Below are 17342 nucleotides of genomic sequence, written 5' to 3'. Positions count from 1 at the left end.
TAGAGGAAGTGCTATAGGACCTAATCCTATACTCCATCCTGAAGCCCCTAATATACCCATTGTTCATAAGGTAGCTATTCTATGAAGGAGTAGCGGTATTTGGATCAGTTATTGCAACCAATGATGTCCAAGAACTTGGTTGGCATCCAGAGGCAAACACAGGACTCACACTGAGCCAAGTTTCAAGTGTGGGCTCATGCCTTTTGGGAACCTTCCATGCTCCCCCTACAGGCCTTGCAGAGGTTTGCAATGAGACTATTATAGTAGAAGCCACTTTTCAATATCTTGGAGCACCCAATGGTACCTATGTGGCATGCTCTACTGGGCTTACTACTTGTGTGATCACCCAGACATTGTTAGCTAACAGAGATTACTGTGTCCTGGTTCAACTTTTCCCAGAGTTGACAATACATCCTGCAGAAGATTTACTCCAGATCTGGAATAAAGGCGCCAACCTGCCCCGCTCTAAGAGAGAGGCAATTACTGCAGTAACCTTAGCAGTGACCTTGGTGTGAGTGCTGCAGGCGCAGGAACGGGAATTGCCTCCCTAATCTCCTCCCAACGACAGTCTGCACAGCTCGCCAGGCTTAACTACGCAGTGGACAGAGACATCCGAGAAATACAAGTAGGCCTGAAAAGTTTAAAAGATTCTTTAGTCTCTCTGTCTGAAGTAGTTTTACAGAATAGAAGAGGCCTTGATTTAGTATTCCTNAAGGAAGGAGGACTCTGTGCAGCCCTCAAAGAAGAATGTTGTTTTTACACTGATAAGACTGGCCTAGTTCAGGATCGTATAGACAAGGTCAGCACTAGCTTAGAAGAAAGAATGCGTAAAAGAGAGTTGCAGGAATCCTGGTANCAAAATTGGTTTTCTACCTCTCCTTGGCTTTCCACTTTGCTCCCTACCATTCTGGGACCTTTCTTGGGCATTCTGCTGATTCTGTCATTTGGCCCTTGTGCTTTTTCCAGATTAACCAGTTTTGTTAAATCTCAGATTGTTGCTGCCTTAAAGCCAGTTGCAGTCCACTACCATCGTGTGGACACTCAGGAACCCTCCGAAGATCCCTCCTCCACCAATGCAGAGAGAGCAGCTGGTGGCCTGCAGTTTTCCACCCTTGCTGCAGACGTAGAGCGCTCTTGGTTCCAGAGGCTGTGGAGATGCCATTATTTTTTTTATTCCTTATTATTATTATTATTATTATTATTATTATCAGCCACTGGAGGGTCAGTGAAGAGGGAAAACAGACAGGCTGCACAAAATGCCTGACCAGGAACTATTTTTAACAAACTAATTTATTTCTCAGAGTCTAAAATCTTCTGTGAGCAGCTTCCCCATTGTAGATGGAGATCCAGCTCCTTAGGCCTCAAACTCGAACTCAAAGTACTGTGGGTCGGAGTAGTGGATGTGGATGTAACCATCTTCGCCACCGCTGCTGTAGCTCTTGACATCAGGATGGAAGGCAACACTGTTAATGGGTCCAAAGTGGCCCTCGACTCTTCCAAACTCTTCCTCAAAAGCCAAGTGGAAGAACCTGGCCTCAAACTTGCCAATCCTGGTGGAGGTTGTGGTTACACCCATGGCTTCGTGACCACCTCCCAGCACCACATGGTCATAGTTGGGAGAGAGTGCAGCCGAGTTGACAGGACGTTCTGTTCGGAAAGTCTTCTGATGTTCAAGACTCGTGGAGTCGAAGAGCTTAGCTGTGTTGTCCTTGGATGCAGTGACAAACATGGTCATGTCTCTAGACAGCTGGATGTCATTGATCTGCTGAGAGTGCTCCTTAACATTCACTAACACCTCTCCAGACTTGGCGCTATACTGGTTGAGCTCTCCGCTCTCGTGGCCTGCTATGATGCACTCCCCGAGGGGTCCCCAGACGGCACTGGTGATCTTGGAGTCATTACAGGGGATCTTCATGTAGGGCTCATTGCTGTCGATCTGGCTTGGATCCCGCAGATCAAAGAAGCTCACAAAACACTGATACCCCATCTGCTTGTCTGTGGAGAACATGATGATGTTGCCCCCAAAGTCAAAGTCACAGGTCCAGACAGCTGAGTTGGTCTTGAGTAGGGCCAGCTGCTTCCCTGTTTCACAGTCCCAGAGTCGACAGCTGTTGTCAGCTGAGCCAGTAAGGACATGCTTGGTGTTCCAGTCAGCATCCACATACCACACAGCTCCAGTGTGGCCCATGTAGGTGCCTAGCCTCTCGCCATTGACAGAGTACCACACGTTGACGATAGGGTCTTTGGCCACAGTGAAGAGGAGGTCTCCTTTGCGGTTATACTTGATCTGCGTGATGGACCGCTCATGGCCCTGCAGCAGGATGGGTTTCACCCCGGCGGTGACACGAGGAGAGAGGCAATGTGAGTGGGACCAGAAAAAGACTCGGAGATGCCATTTTTAGATAGGTGACTCACTGGCTCCTAATAGTGGCTGAGGGCCATAAGCTGTGAAGTGAGCCTATGACAGGATAGCTGGGATTTGAACTCAGGACCTTTGGAAGAGCAGTCAGTGCTTTTTTTTTTTTTAAGATTTATTTATTTATTATATGTAAGTACACTGTAGCTGTCTTCAGACACTCCAGAAGAGGGAGTCAGAGATCTTGTATCGGATGGTTGTGGGCCACCATGTGGTTGCTGGAATTTGAACTCTGGACCTTTGGAAGAGCAGTCGGGTGCTTTTACTCACTGAGCCATCTCACCAGCCCCTCAGCTCACTTTCTTATACATCCTAGATGTCACCTGCCTAGGGGTGACACTACCCATAATGGCTGGGTGGGCCCTCTCCCATCAATCACTAATTAAGAAAATGCTCCACAGGCTTGCCTAAGGACCAGTCTGGTGGGGGCACTTCTCAATTGAGGTTCTGTCTTACCAAATGACTAGCTTGTGTCGAGGTGACATAGGACAAGCCAGCACACTGGGCATGTCGATATACCCTTGCCTCTCACCCTTATCTTTTTTTTTTTAAGGTTTATTTATTTTATGTGAGTACACTGTTGCTTTCTTCAGACACACCAGAAGAGGGCGTCAGATTCTATTACAGATGGTTGTGAGCCACCATGTGGTTGCTGGGAATTGAACTCAGGTTGAATTCTTTGGAAGAACAGTCAGTGCTCTTAACCACTCAGCCATCTCTCCGGCCCCCTCACTCTAGTCTCTTAAACAGTTGCTCTGTGACTCAGCTATGTTCCCAAATGAGACCACTGTCTTTTTTTTTTTTGAACAATGACCTCGTGCTGTATGCTCCTCCTTCAAGTTACATTTGTCATGGTTTTTATCAGAGTGACAAGAAAGGAACTAACACCATGCTTTTATGCTCAGGCATATGGTTCCTGTCGGGCCACCTTCGTGACAACCTCGGGACATATGTGGCTCCCAGACTGTGGAGTAGACACGTCTGAAAGCAACTCAAATGTCCATGAACACTGTTCAGCCATAAAGAGAATGAAGGAACTGAGGCATGTCACAATGTAAACGAACCTGCTAAGTGATAGAAGACAAAACATAAGGAGCTCATGCCATGAGACCTCAGTGACACGAGACCTAGATCAGGACACACTGTGGATGCAGAGGGTGACAGCGATCGATCATCTAGAGCTGTGGGTCTCACAGAGTGTATGGAACATTAGTTCTCAACCTTTGGGTCTCGACCCCCGTGGCAGTTGACTGACCCTTTCACAGGGGTCAAGTAAAGCCATATATATACCAGGACTCATAATAGTAGCAAGATTACAGCTATGAAGTGAAATAGTTATGGGATGAAAATAATTTTATGGTTGGGGGTCACCACAACAGGAGGGGACTGTGTTGAAGGGAAGCAGCATCGGGAAGGTTGAGAACCACTGGCCTAGAGGTAGGAGGATGCTGGAGGATGCTGGAAAGAGAACTTCAAACAGTCATTGTTTCTTACAGGGACGGAGAGATTATTCTAACTACTATCGTGGTAGTTGGATAATCTGTGAATATACTAAAATCCATGGAACTGTAAGTGGGTTGTGTTTGATTTTTTTCCTTTTGGTTTTTCGAGACAGGATTTCTCTGTGTAGCCCTGGCTGTCGTGGAACTCACTCTGTAGACCAGGCTGGCCTTGAACTCTGAGAGACCCGCTTGCTGCTGCCTCTGAGTACTGCGATTAAAGGCGTGTGCTACCATACTATTTTTTTTTTTTTTTTTTTTTTTTTTGAGACAGGGTTTCTCTGTGTAGCTCTGGCTGTCCTGGAACTCACTCTGTAGACCAGGCTGGCCTCGAACTCAGAAATCCACCTGCCTCTGCCTCCCGAGTGCTGGGATTAAAGGCATGCGCCACCACGCCCAGCTACACCATACTATTTTTTAATGATGTATTTTTGTTTATGGGTGTTTGGCCAACATTTATGTTTGTGCTCCATGTGTGCAGCCCAAAGCAGGCAGAAGAGGGCAACAGACACTGTGTCTGTAACTGGAGTTGTCATGTGCGTGCTGGGAGCAAGCAAGTCTTGATCCTCTGCTGAGCCATCTCTCCAGCCTTCATGGTTTTCTCAAGCACATATGTAACACTTAAAATCTCATGGTGGGCCGGGCGTGGTGGCGCATGCCTTTAATCCCAGCACTTGGGAGGCAGAGGCAGGTGGATTTCTGAGCATCCAATGCCCTCTGCTCATAAATTCCTGGGTACAGCAGTGCACAGATTGAGCTTGTAGTTGTTATAGACAGACACCAGAATGGGAGAAAAACCCCAGCGACCACAGGCAGTGTTCTGCATTAAAGAGACCCAACAAGCTAACTATCTCCTCCTTCCCTTCCTCTGGACAGAGTCTACACAGCCTACGGCAGCCCTGAGCTCACTATACAGACAGGCCCGACTAGCTTCTGATCCTGTTGGATCACAGGCATGCATACTGCACTTGGTTTATGCAGTGCCAGGAAATGAACCAAGGGCTCTGTGTATGCCAAGCAAGCATGGTACCAAGTGAGCTCTATCTTCAGGCCACTTTTTTTTTTCCCCTAAATAAAAACAAAACAAGGAAACCAGAAAATGAGTATAAAGCTGTAACCTAAGTTAGGGAAAGAAGCCTATCACATGCTTTTGGTAGAAATAATCTGGCATACGAATTTACTTCCATCTTTTTTTAAAAAGCAAGGCAGCATCACCTTCTTTCATTGGTGTCTCTGAAGACACGCTCAGTGGCAGAGCGTCTGGCTTGCTTGGCAAACTTCTGACAGCCTGGCAAGCCCGGAGGGGCTTGTCTCAACCAATAAGGCAGAGGGGGGTGAGCTCGCCAGACCTCTCTGACCTGCTCCTACAGGCAAGAGGATGACTTGGTTCATTATCAGGTAGGTCATCAGAGAAGGGAGGGGGTTTCATCATAGCGACAGCACGGGTGACTCAGCTGAGCTGGCCAGGTCTTCCTGCCCACCAGAAATGCTAGCCACGGCTCGCCCATCCGTCAGAATGCTTGGCTTGGGAGATCAGATCGACCACTGGGTGGAAGGGAGGCTACTTTATTGCCCGGAGGCTCCTGTAAGAGAAAAGCAGTGCCCCGGGCGGTCTGTCCTTGAGCTCCTCCGGTCACTTCACCTTCGTCAGCTTCAGAGTCCACGCAAACTCCACAGGCAGAACGGCAGGTGACAATGGTGGCAGAGAGATGAGGACACCCTCCAGTGGATCCTGGGTCCAGCTCAGGTCCCCTTCGAGTCCTAGCATTGTTATCTGCAGAAGGCAAAAGTGGAGGGGAGCGCCGGGTTATTCACTGAGGAGCAGACTGTGCCCCAGATATGGTGGGGGAAAGCTGTGCTGGGACAACGTAGCGAGGACAGGCTGGTGGGACATACGTGTGGGGGGAACCTGGGAAGGAAGAAGCAAAAGCCTGCTATTAGCCAGGCACGGGGTAATCTTAGCACTGGGGAGGAGGCAGGAATGTGGAGGTTTGGTCTTTTGCTATGTACTGTAATGCTAAATACTGGCCCCCCAAGGCCTGGTTGCCCTCAGGGATGAGAGAAGCTGTATCTACACAAAGTATGTGACCTTGTTCCTTAATTTAAAACTATTGGTTGAATAAAGATGCCAGCAACTTATGACTGGGCAGAGGAGAGGTGGGTGGGATTTTGGTTCTAAGGCAGGACCACAAGGAGGACAGAGGAGTTACAAAAACATAGCCATTGGGCTGGAGAGATGCAGGCCAACATGAAGGCGAACTTTCAAACAGTAATGCTGGACAGACGAATTAATGACTCCATAATTTCTAATGATTTTACAGGATTTCTAAGTTGATATAAGTTAATTTCAAATCCTCTATAGAATAAAAGCTGCACCTAGAGCTCTGTAAATCTTCATGGGTCATGGGCTAATTGTACTAGAAGAAAAAAGCAGGTGTGGAACAAATCCACGATGGAGGACAACATTGCTTCTAGGTTAGCTGTGACACCATTATCTGATATAGGTCACAAACTGGGCCTGGGGAATTTACTGTAGGTGCAAGGACAGTAACTACTGACTGGTTTATCTAACAGACCTTCAAAAGAGTAAGACACAAGGCAGATAATTTGTCTCTTGACAGAACTGTGCTAACGTGTGACATTAGTGAACTTAGGGGCTCGTGACAGGTAAGGTTTAGTGAGACACTAGCCTTCGTGGGAAGACATGTAGACAATTCCACCGTTAGACCTCAAGTTTTATCGATTTATGACATGCATTGTTGCCGTAAACTTATTATGAGCTTATTGGAATGTAAAAGTATTTAGAAAATCAAGTGATCAATTACCCTGCTCTAACAGTTCTGCCTGCTAACCGGTTGTATGAGGTAGTTTTTAGAGACAGTATTTATACTGAGGACCGATGTAGAGTGAGTGAGAGTTACAAGGCCACAGATCATCAGTCTCTGGCCTTTGTGCAGTGCTGTGTTCTGCCACAGTACCTGTGAAGGCCAAGGCAGGTCTGTGGCAGCAGGGACTGGCGGAGTCTCCTTACCTTTGTGGCCGAGGTCGTTTTGGGGGATTTGAGGTTCACAATTCCATTTTCTGGCCAGTACAGGAAAGTGGCGTAAACAGTTGAGTTTTTACTGGTGTACCTGGGAACAAAGAGACATCACAGCCCACAGCTGAGTCTAGCTGTGCTCCCTGACATTCCCCCACATCCCATTAGATAGCTCACCCATTAAAGACCTTGTGTTTGTCATGACCACTAGGAAGTGCCAGGAAGGTGTTCAGGAAGGAAAAGGTCTAGAAAATTCTTTGGAATCTTCTATTATCTCTTCACTGGGTTGTTAAGGTTTGTTGAAAAATTAAAATTAACCAGGCGTGGTGGCGCATGCCTTTAATCCCAGCACTTGGGAGGCAGAGGCAGACAGATTTCTGAGTTTGAGGCCAGCCTGGTCTACAAAGTGAGTTTTAGGACAGCCAGGGCTACACAGAGAAACCCTGTCTTGAAAAAACAAAACAAAACAAAACAAAAAAAAAAAAGAAAAATTAAAATTAACCCTTGGGCAACTCATTTTCTAGAGCTTTCCCCCAATGCCTCAATAACCTTAATCTTGCTGCCCCCCCTCCCCCAAAAAGAGAAAGAAAAGAACGACAGCCTAGTGGTAGCCATTAAAGGTGGTCCCAGTACCATTCAGGAAGTAGATGCAGGTACATACATATCTGTGAGTTCAAGTCCTGCCTGTCTACACATAGTTACATGGTGTCTCAAAAACAAACAAAAAACCTTCTGCTGGGTGTGGTAATGCACATATATAATCCCAGCTACTAAGGAGGCTGAGGCAGGGGACAGCTTGTCCCCAGCATGGTGAAACCATGACCTACACATAGGCAAGGTACTCATTAGGAGCTGAAGCCACAGAACTTGGTGTTGAAACCTTCTCAACTCCAGATCCACAAGAAAACAACACAGGGCGAAACAAGTGGCACACACCCTCTGGCTCGAGAGGTCACCATGTTCAAAGACAGAGCAACAACCACCTCACAGAAATTCATCCCTAGGGAAAAAGAACAAGGCACCCCAGCGTGGCACCAGGCTCCCTGCTCAGGCCTGGGGCTCTGCGGGGTCCTCACACAGATGACGGTAACTAAGTCTTCAATGCGAGTCTATGAAGCTAAGCACCATCCCGCACTTTGCAGTTGAAGAAACTGAAGTCCAGGGTCAAATAACTAGATCTAGAAGTCCGTGCACAAATAGGAAAAATTTAGGGTGGAGCTCTGCACAGGGTGGGTGGAGACAGAACCCAGTTGGGACATGAATCTTACAGCAAGAGGCAAGTAGCCAGGCTGGACCAGGTCCACAACAGCCACAGGCCAATGCTGATGCGCATCGGGAGTATGAAGTGCAACACTGGTGGGCTGTGCTGTGTTGCTTGAGCTCACTTAGAAGCTGGCTCTGGTAGCAGGGCGCCCTCCACCGCATTTTGGACCTAAGCATGTTTGTCTCAAAGTGTCCTGAGGCCCCTTGTCAGGGGCTGGGCTGCCCCCTAACTCCGTGTCAGGAAGGGAAAGAGAACAGACCAGAAGCAAAAGCCCTGAGTTTTTGGGAACAGCTAGGTTAGCCATCTCCAACAGGGCTCTCATTGTCCCTGATACAAAAAAACGCCTGAGAGGGGGATCAGGGAGCCAGAGGCTCAGCCACGGGCAGCTCATCCTCACGGACAAGGCACACTTGAAACTCCAGCTCAGAGTGCTGACATCACTCACTGTGTTGTCTTACTTGTTGAGTGGGAAGTCTCACTCTACTCTACCAAGGACCCCCGTCTGGGACTCCAGCCTTAAGGGATTCCCCAAGTGAAGCCTTAAAGGATTCCCCAAGTGAAGCCTTAAGGGATTCCCCAAGTGATTTTGGTTGGGTGTTTTAAGCACTCAGTCTGATATCTCAGTCTGATATTTTGCCATCTATCAATCTACCTATAGTCAATCTATCTGTGTTCTCTCTCTCTCTCTCTCTCTCTCTCTCTCTCAGCGATCGCTTGTTACTAATTCTTTGACTTTGGCTTTGCTGTCACTCTGAACTGAACCATGGCTATCATCAGTCACTCTCCTGATCACAAGGGAAGGCAGGGCTCACCACACAACTGTCTTGTCCTTTTCAGACTGCACCCTCCACGGTTTGGAGGCATAGATGGCCTCCCCGTTGATCTGCAGCCACTTGCCAACAGCAAGAAGCCTTTCTTGGAAGATGGGGACGATCAGGCCATCTTTAGTTGGTCCAATGTTGAGAAGGTAGTTGCCTCCCAAACTTACCGTCTGAACCAATTCCTAAAGAAGGCAGAAACAATAAAAACTGAGGCGTGACTACCAAGCCTGGCAGTGTCTAGAACACACAGACATTAGGGAATACTGAGAGAAAAAGCCCTGGCTTCAATCCTTAGCACCACAAAGGGGAAATGGGGGATGAGTTATACCTTAGAGCTGGGTATGGCAGCAAATGTTGCCGAGTTGTTTAAGTACAGATTATATGCACCTTTGGCAAAACTGGTGCAAGGGAAGCTGGGCATGCTAATAATCCCATGCCTGTAATCCCAGCACCTGAGGTGGGAAGAGGCAAGACGGCCAGGAGTTCAAGGCTAGCCTTGGCTACCAAATTTGAGGCCAGCAGGGACTCCAGGAAGACTCAGTCTCGACAAAGAATAACTACCATAAAGAAACATTCTGAAGACACCTGGAGTGAGGGTATCTGCCGTGACCTCTAACAACTGTTGCTCAAGGCAGCCCAGGACTAATTTTACATACAGAAAAATTTAAAGGCGAGAGCCCATTAGAGAACTCCTAAGGAAACCCTCCATTGACTTCTGATGTCTCTTCCTACTCTTGATTTTACGTAGCTGCAGCCTCACATGGCACTTCATTTCATACCAGAGCAGCAGCAGGCTGCGCATTCTTCAATGTACTCCTCGAGAGCTGTCCCGCCTACTGAATTACCCATTACAGTTGTAAGGTACGGAAACCACTCACATGCGAACTGAAATACCCCTGGGAAGGGGCCAGGACGACGATGGCCCAGAGGGGGAGCGCTTGCTTTATGAACAAGAAGACCTGAGCTCAGAATTCAGGTTCAAAACGAAACACACCAAAATCAACAGTGGCCAAAAAACTCCGGGTGTCGTGGTACATGCTGGTAATGTCTGACCTGGGGAGCGACAGAAGGCTCGCTACAGTGTGTTGGTAGTGGAGCTGAGCTGAATGGCCAGTCCCAAGGTAGTCAGAGATCTTGTCCCCCCAAATACACAGAAACCGAGGAGTGAGGTTGTGCTGGGATGCCACAAACATACTAGCGAACACATCAAAACAAACGTTAGCACGTGCACATTGCATGTGTACATACGCGTGCACACACACAAAGAAAAGGGAAAGTTCTGGAAGAACATTTCTGTAAACAGAGCTTCCCCTGAGGCTGAGACGATGTCGAAGGCAATGACCTCAGAAGATGAAGTTCCTCGCCACCAAGATGAGCAACCTAAGTCTGATCCTCGGGACTCAGGGTGGAAGGAGAGAAGTGACTCTCAAACTGCCCTCTGACCTCTGCATGTACAACGTGGCACACACTTGCCCCCACCCCAAACAAATAAGGAGATGTTGTATCAGGTTTTAAAATTCCAACCCCTTCCTCAGTGATAGTGACAATGTCCTTAGGAGAGGTTCGTTTCTGAGGTGGTTTGAATATGCTTGGCTTAGGAAGTAGTACTTTTAGGAGCTGTGGCCTTGCTGGAGCAGCTGTGGCCTCGATGGAAGAAGTGTGTCACCGATGGCATGGGCAATGAGACTCTCCTCCTAACCAAGTGAGAGTCAGTCTGCTCCTGTTTGCCTTCAGAACAAGATTTAAAACCCTCAGCTCCTCCTGCACCATGCCTGCCTGGATGCTGCCATGCTCCCACCTTGATGATAATGGACTGAACCTCTGAACCTATAAGCCAGCCCCAACTATATGTTGTCCTTATAAGAGTTGCCTTGGTCATGGTGTCTGTTCCCCCCAATAGAACCCTAAGACAGTCTCCATGTACTGTGGCCAGAGCAGGCTGGAGCCACTGGACTCCGGGTCAGAGGGCAGCTCGGAGACAAACAAACAGCTAAGGCAATGCTCTTACCTCGATGATTTCGTTTTCCTTGGCGATAGTCGACATGGTCATGTCACTTCGATAGCCCCAGGATGCTCTGTCCACGCTGGTACACATCTCCCACTTGTGGTCTGGCAAGCTCTGTGGCTTGTATTTGTCTTGACAGTTGTAGTACCCTCCGTGATGACAGGAGCAGTTCTGACCCCACCGGTCATTCACTATCACCTCATCCTAAAGGAGGAAGGAGAACGGGGTCATCGGCACAGTACCGCCTGCCTCCTTTATGCGATGCAGCTCCATCTGGCAAGTGTGCTTAGAAGGAGGATCAGCAGGACTACACGAGTGCTTTCCCCTGGTGCCCTCTCGCTCTAAAGGGCACATGTGGGACGCTAGACATTTTTGGCTGTCCCAGTGAGAGACCAGAGATGCTGAGAAATGTCCTACAGTATTGAAGACAGTGCCTACTACCAAGGAGCAACCAGGGCTGGAGAGATGGCTTGGTGGTTAAGGACGCTGGCTGTTTTTCTAGAGGACCCAGGTTCAATTCCTAGCACTCACACAGCAGCTAAAAAAAAAAAGAAAAGAAAAAAGAAAAGAAGAGAGCTGTCTGTAACTCACACCCTCCCCCAGATATACATGGAGGCAAATTCCAATGCACACGAAATAAAAAAGAAAACAAACAAACAAAAACCCACTACCACCACCAAAATCCAAAGCAGCGTCCAACCCATCGTCAGCAGAGGAACGCATGGACTACGTGTGTGTGTGTGTGTGTGTGTGTGTGTGTGTGTGTGTGTGTGTAGGGAGAGTGCCTGTAGCCCAGGAGATGGCGCAGAGGGTAAAGCACTTTCTGTGTAAGCCTGAGGACTCTCCAGCACTCACTTGTAAAAGCAGGCATGGGACAGGCAAGAGGGCTCAACAGTTAAGAGTGCTTGATGCTTTTACAGGAGATCTGGTCCCGCTTTCTGGCTTCTATGGGGTTTTGCCTACACACATTACACATAAACTTACACAGGCATACATTCATACTCATATAATAAACAATTTAAAAACTTGTGTGGGTGTTTTGCCTGCATGTATGTCGGTGCACAAGAAGGCCAGAAGAGGGCATCAGCTGCCCTGGTGCTATAGTTCCAGGTGGCTGTGATTTACCCAGCGTGAGTCATGCAGGGTAGGAAACTCAAGAAGGCCCTCTGCTCTGAGGGTCTCCTGCTCTGAGAGTCTCCTGCTTTAGCCACTGAGCCCTCTCCCCAGCCCTGGCTGTCAGTTGATTTTTTTTTTTAAATATTTATTTATTATATGTAAGTACACTGTACCTGTCTTCAGACACTCCAGAAGAGGGAGTCAGATTTCGTTACAGATGGTTGTGAGCCACCATGTGGTTGCTGGGATTTGAACTCAGGACCTTTGGAAGAACAGTCGGCGCTCTTAACCGGTGAGCCATCTCACCAGCCCTGGCTGTCAGTTTTTAAATGTGATTGACATTTGCTTCCTTCCCCAACACTGCATCTCTGCTTCTGTTTTTTTCTTTTGTGATTCTCATTAATGGGGCCGTCACCCACACACTATACGACCCAGCCCCATGAAGGCCCAGCCCGCAGGAAAGGCACCTACCTCAGAGACATCCAAGCTATTAACCATCCTAAGTTTGCTTTGTCGAGACAGGGTTTCTCTGGGCAGTCCTGGCTGTCCTGGAACTCGATTTGTAGACAGGCTGGCCTCAGACTCACAGAGATCCACCTGCCTCTGCCTCCTGAGTGCTGGGATCAAAGGCGTGCGCCACCACACCCAGCTGGTTAATTTGCCTCTTGAGATAAGAGTCTTAGTATGCAGCCATGGTCGGCCTGGGAACACACTGGATAGACCAGGCTGGCCTCGAACTCACAGAGAGTGCTAGGGTAAAAGGCGTGCACCACCATACCTGGTCCATCTCAAAGTCTGGATGGGCCATCAACTGCTCACTCATCACGGTATATAACTGAGGCAAGGACGGCAGTTCCATGGTGAATTACAGGGTTTTCACAGTTTAGATACAGATGTGGACAATTTAGACCATGGCATTTCATCAGTGTTAACTACCTGGGGATGAACTGCACATCTGGGAGTCCCCAGAGACTTGGTAGGCCCCTGGAAGCCAGGCTTGCCCTGCTGTTAGCCTGCCCTCCCACGAGTGAGTGTCCAGCATGAGAACCACCTTCACCAGCACTCACCGCGCAGGGGTCTCTTCTCTTCCCTCTCCTTTCCATTTTCTGAGTTTAGTAATGACTACTCAATACGACCCCCACAGACAGGAATCCACCAGGCCACCTTCATCCAAGCTTAGTCTTGGTACTTCTGAGTTTTTTGTTTTTTAAGATTTATTTATTATATGTAAGTACACTATAGCTGTCTTCAGGGTGTCAGATCTCATTACAGATAGTTGTGAGCTACCATGGGGTTGCTGGGATTTGAATTCAGGATCATAGAAGAGCAGTCGGGGCTCTTAACCACTGAGCCATCTCTCCAGCTCCCAGTTTTGGTGCTTCTGATTACACCCAGGCCTGCTCTACCACCGGCTATTTCTCCAACTACCAAGCTTCTCTCTCTCCCCCCCCTCCTCCCCCCTCTTCCTCCCTCCCTCGTTTTTTTGTTTGTTTGTTTGTTTGTTTTGGCTTTTTTTGAGACAGGGTTTCTCTGTGTAGCCCTGGCTCTCCTGAAACTCACTTTGTAGACCAGGCTGGCTTCGAACTCAGAAATCTGCTTGCCTCTGCCTCCCAAGTGCTGGATTAAGGGCGTGCGCCACCACCATCCGGCTTCTCTTGTTTTTTGAAACAGAATTTCGAGCCGAGCGTGGTGGCGCATGACTTTAATCCCAGCACTCGGGAGGCAGAGGCAGGTGGATCTCTGAGTTCGAGGCTAGCCTGGTTTTCTGTGGCTCTGGCTGTCCTAGAACTCACTCTGTAGACCAGACTGGCCTGAAACTCAAGAGATCTGCCTGCTTCTACCTCCCAGATGCTGGGATTAAAGGCATGTGCCAACACTGCCCAGCCCAACCTGCTTTATACTTAGATCTTTCTTTAAAATCTATAAATCAAGAACCTGTACAATCTTCGACATTTTCTATCCTAGAGATTAAGACCTCTGTCATTCAGTACAAAGTCCATTAACACAAGGTATAGACAGGCAGCCTGTGCACTGGCTAGTTGTATTGGCCAGTTACAGGGAAGGTTCAGTTACCCAAGCACCCTTTAAAACCTAGCATAAAGCTAGGAGTGGTGCCTCACATCCAGAATAATCCCAGCTCTTGGAGAGCAGAGGTTTGTTGGGAACGCCCCTGCCACAGCCTGCCTACCCCAGCTGAGACTATGGATAGGTATCAACTCGCTCATTCACACTCTTTTTTTTCCATTACCAGTAATCCATAGGGTAGGTGATAACCACCTACCTTGACAGGGCTATCATTGTAGAGCCAAGCAAGGAAACCTGTGGAGTTCCAGTATGTATCAGGACACTCCCACTCCCCGTCGGACCAGATCAGGTCAGGCTTGTAGCTGCAACACATGGGACCAGAACAGTTTGCCATCAGAATCTGTATCTATTCCAGTCTTACAGACAGGTATTACAACAAATATTTACAAATTAGAACTGGGAGTAGCCAGGTGTGGTGGCGCACGCCTTTAATCCCAGCATGAGGGGGGAGGGGAGACGAGGCAGAGGCAGGCGGATTTCTGCTGAGTTTGAGGCCAGCCTGGTCTACAGAGTGAGTTCCAGGACAGCCAGGGCTACACAGAGAAACCCTGTCTCGAAAAACAAAACAAAACAAAACAAAACAAACAAACAAACAAGCAAAAGACCTGGGAGTCTGGCTATGAGGGAGAGTGCTTGCCTACCACACGTGAAGTCATGAGTCCCACTCCTAACTTGTCAGAAGGGAAAGTCTCTTGATTGGAAAGGACCATAAAACTTAATCCAGCACTCGGGAGGCAGAGGCAGGCGGATTTCTGAGTTCGAGGCCAGCCTGGTCTACAGAGTGAGTTCCAGGACAGCCAGGGCTATACAGAGAAACCCTGTTTCGAAAAACCAAAAAAAGGGGTGTGGTGGCGCATGCCTTTAATCCCAGCACTTGGGAGGCAGAGGCAGGCGGATTTCTGAGTTCGAGGCCAGCCTGGTCTACAGAGTGAGTTCCAGGACAGCCAGGGCTATACAGAGAAACCCTGTTTCGAAAAACCAAAAAAAGAAAAAAGAAACTAAAGAGATAAGAAATCATTTTTTTTTTTTTTTTTGCTAACACAACCACTGTCTAAAACAGCCTCAGAGAAAGGGTATGGAGAGGTGGCTCCGTAGTACAGAGTCAGCAGTGGATGGCTCAGGCTCTGGAAGAGAACTGGCTGCTTGTCTAATTTCCCAATCACCCATCCTCCTGTCCCCTGGGGATCTGATGCCACTTTCTGGCCTCTGTTGGCACCAGGCATGCATGGAGAACATAGACAAACATGCAGGCGAAACACCCAAACAGCTAAAGGAACGATTTTAATTAAAACGAGAGCTGCAGGGGCTGGTGAACCAGCTCAGTGTGTCAAGGCGCCTGCTTGCCAAGTCTCCCAACCTGAGTTCGGTCCCTGACACACTGACTCCGCAAGTGGTCTTCTGACCTCTGCATGCACACCATGGCACATGCATGCACACACATCCCAGATAAGTATAATCATAACAGTAATAATAGCAATAGTAACAATAATAATAAACTGCGGTACTAAGGCACATACCTCCTCTAATCTCCTTTGCTGCCCCTTTAAGAAACAGAACTATATATAATCAGTAACTAATTAGGGGTGCTGCTCCCAGGGCTTGGCAGTCACCTCAGGGGGTGAGCGAGCCTGCCTGCTGCTTGCAGAGGACCTGGGTTTGCTTCCCAATGTCATGGTGGGCTCCCAACTGCTTATTTCAGGGAATTTGATGTTCCCTGGCTTCCCCAGGCACCTGCTGCCCACGGTGTACACACACAACACAGAAATAATAATTAAGCTTTGGAAAAGAGGTCGGTGCTTGGGCAGGCCAGGAGGCTCGCCTTGAGCTGGCAAAGCTTCTGCTACCCAGCCTGAGGACCTGAGCTTGACCCCCAGAATCCTCACGGAAGGAGAGAACTGACAAGCTGTTCTCTGACCTCCTCCGTATGCGTGCTCATAAGGCATACGTACTGGTACTGACGGACACATCGTAGTCAAACGTGACTGAAAAGACAACGGCAGTGCTCACGGCCTGGGCTGTGTGGCTCAGTGGCAAAGCACTGCCCAGCAAGTTCAAAGACCTGTATCTAGTCGGGGACCAAGGGGGGGAAAAAAAAAAAAAAGCTAGGTGTGGTAGCATTTGGGAAACTGAACCTCAGGAGATTTGCAAACTAGAGGCTACCCTGGGGCTCTATGCCCATTACCTCATCAGAAAGCAAGGGAGAGACTATGCAAGTTACTCTAAGCCACAAACTTTACAACAGAAAAAAGCCAGGGGCACCAGCACGGGCTTATATCCAGTATGCAGAAAATCCTGCGCCAGCAGGTCTGCTATAGATTTGAGGCCAGCCAAGGTTAGATAACACTATAGAGGGAGGAGCGAGGAAAGAAGAAAAACAACAACAACAACAACAAACCCCAAAACTAAACTTGATTTCAGAACCCCAGACACCTGCACTTGTCCTGCCCTCTGCAGATGTTTTACAACAGTTTCCTGACAGCCATCTTGCTAGAACCAGATGCAAGGGGGCTGGTTAGATGCTGGCTGGGGACAGTGGCTCATGGCTATAATCCCATCACTCAGGGGAGGCAGGAGTACTGCCTGAAATTAGAGGCCAGCCTAGGTTACAAAGGAAGATCTGTCTCGAAAACAAACTAACCAACCAGCCAGCCAGCCGAGAATGGAGGCTCAGCCTGAAATCCTCACATTTCAGAGGCTGAAGCAGGAGGACCAACAAGGATGACAAAGTGAGATCTTACCATAAAAAGAAAAGCACACACCTTTAATCCCAGCAGGGGTGGCTCCCACATATAACTAGGAAAAGCATTGAATGGACTAGCATGAGGGTCAGTCAGTGAATGAAAGGGCTTGCCGTCAAGCCTGATCCTTGGGGTCCACATGGTAGATGAGAAAACTAACTTCCCAAAATTGTCCTCTGACCTGAACACATGTGTTGTGGCATGCCAACTCGACTCATGTTCCAACCAATCAGTCAATCAATGTAAAAGAAAACATGGGGCCAGGTGTGGTGGCACACGCCTTTAATCCCAGCACTTGGGAGGCAGAGGCAGGTGGATTTCTGAGTTTGAGGCCAGCCTGGTCTACAGAGTGAGTTCCAGG

At 48.4% G+C, this 17342-nt stretch overlaps 2 protein-coding genes across 2 annotated transcripts in view; both read right to left on the bottom strand.

The window, feature by feature from the left end:
- Positions 1-1354: 1354 nt before the first annotated feature.
- Positions 1355-2925, bottom strand: LOC110323866 (eukaryotic translation initiation factor 3 subunit I-like). Its single transcript, XM_021201216.1, has 2 exons — positions 2919-2925; positions 1355-2382 (listed from the first exon to the last, which is right to left on the bottom strand). Exons 1-2 carry the CDS (start codon positions 2923-2925, stop codon positions 1355-1357), a joined length of 1035 nt encoding a protein of 344 aa, XP_021056875.1.
- A 2090-nt stretch (positions 2926-5015) lies between these two features.
- Positions 5016-17342, bottom strand: part of Fuca1 (alpha-L-fucosidase 1) — a 17152-nt gene continuing 4825 nt past the window's right edge. The window contains exons 4-8 of the mRNA XM_021200292.2: positions 14440-14545; positions 11046-11246; positions 9029-9219; positions 6947-7046; positions 5016-5689 (exon numbers count right to left, since the gene is read on the bottom strand). Of these exons, the coding sequence (XP_021055951.1) occupies positions 5549-5689; positions 6947-7046; positions 9029-9219; positions 11046-11246; positions 14440-14545 (739 nt within the window). The 3' untranslated portion in view covers positions 5016-5548. The remainder of the gene's footprint in view (positions 5690-6946; positions 7047-9028; positions 9220-11045; positions 11247-14439; positions 14546-17342) is intronic.

Source organism: Mus pahari, chromosome 6 (assembly GCF_900095145.1).
Source record: "Mus pahari chromosome 6, PAHARI_EIJ_v1.1, whole genome shotgun sequence".
Lineage (NCBI taxonomy): Eukaryota > Metazoa > Chordata > Mammalia > Rodentia > Muridae > Mus > Mus pahari.
This window is presented reverse-complemented; position numbering and strand designations above follow the sequence as displayed.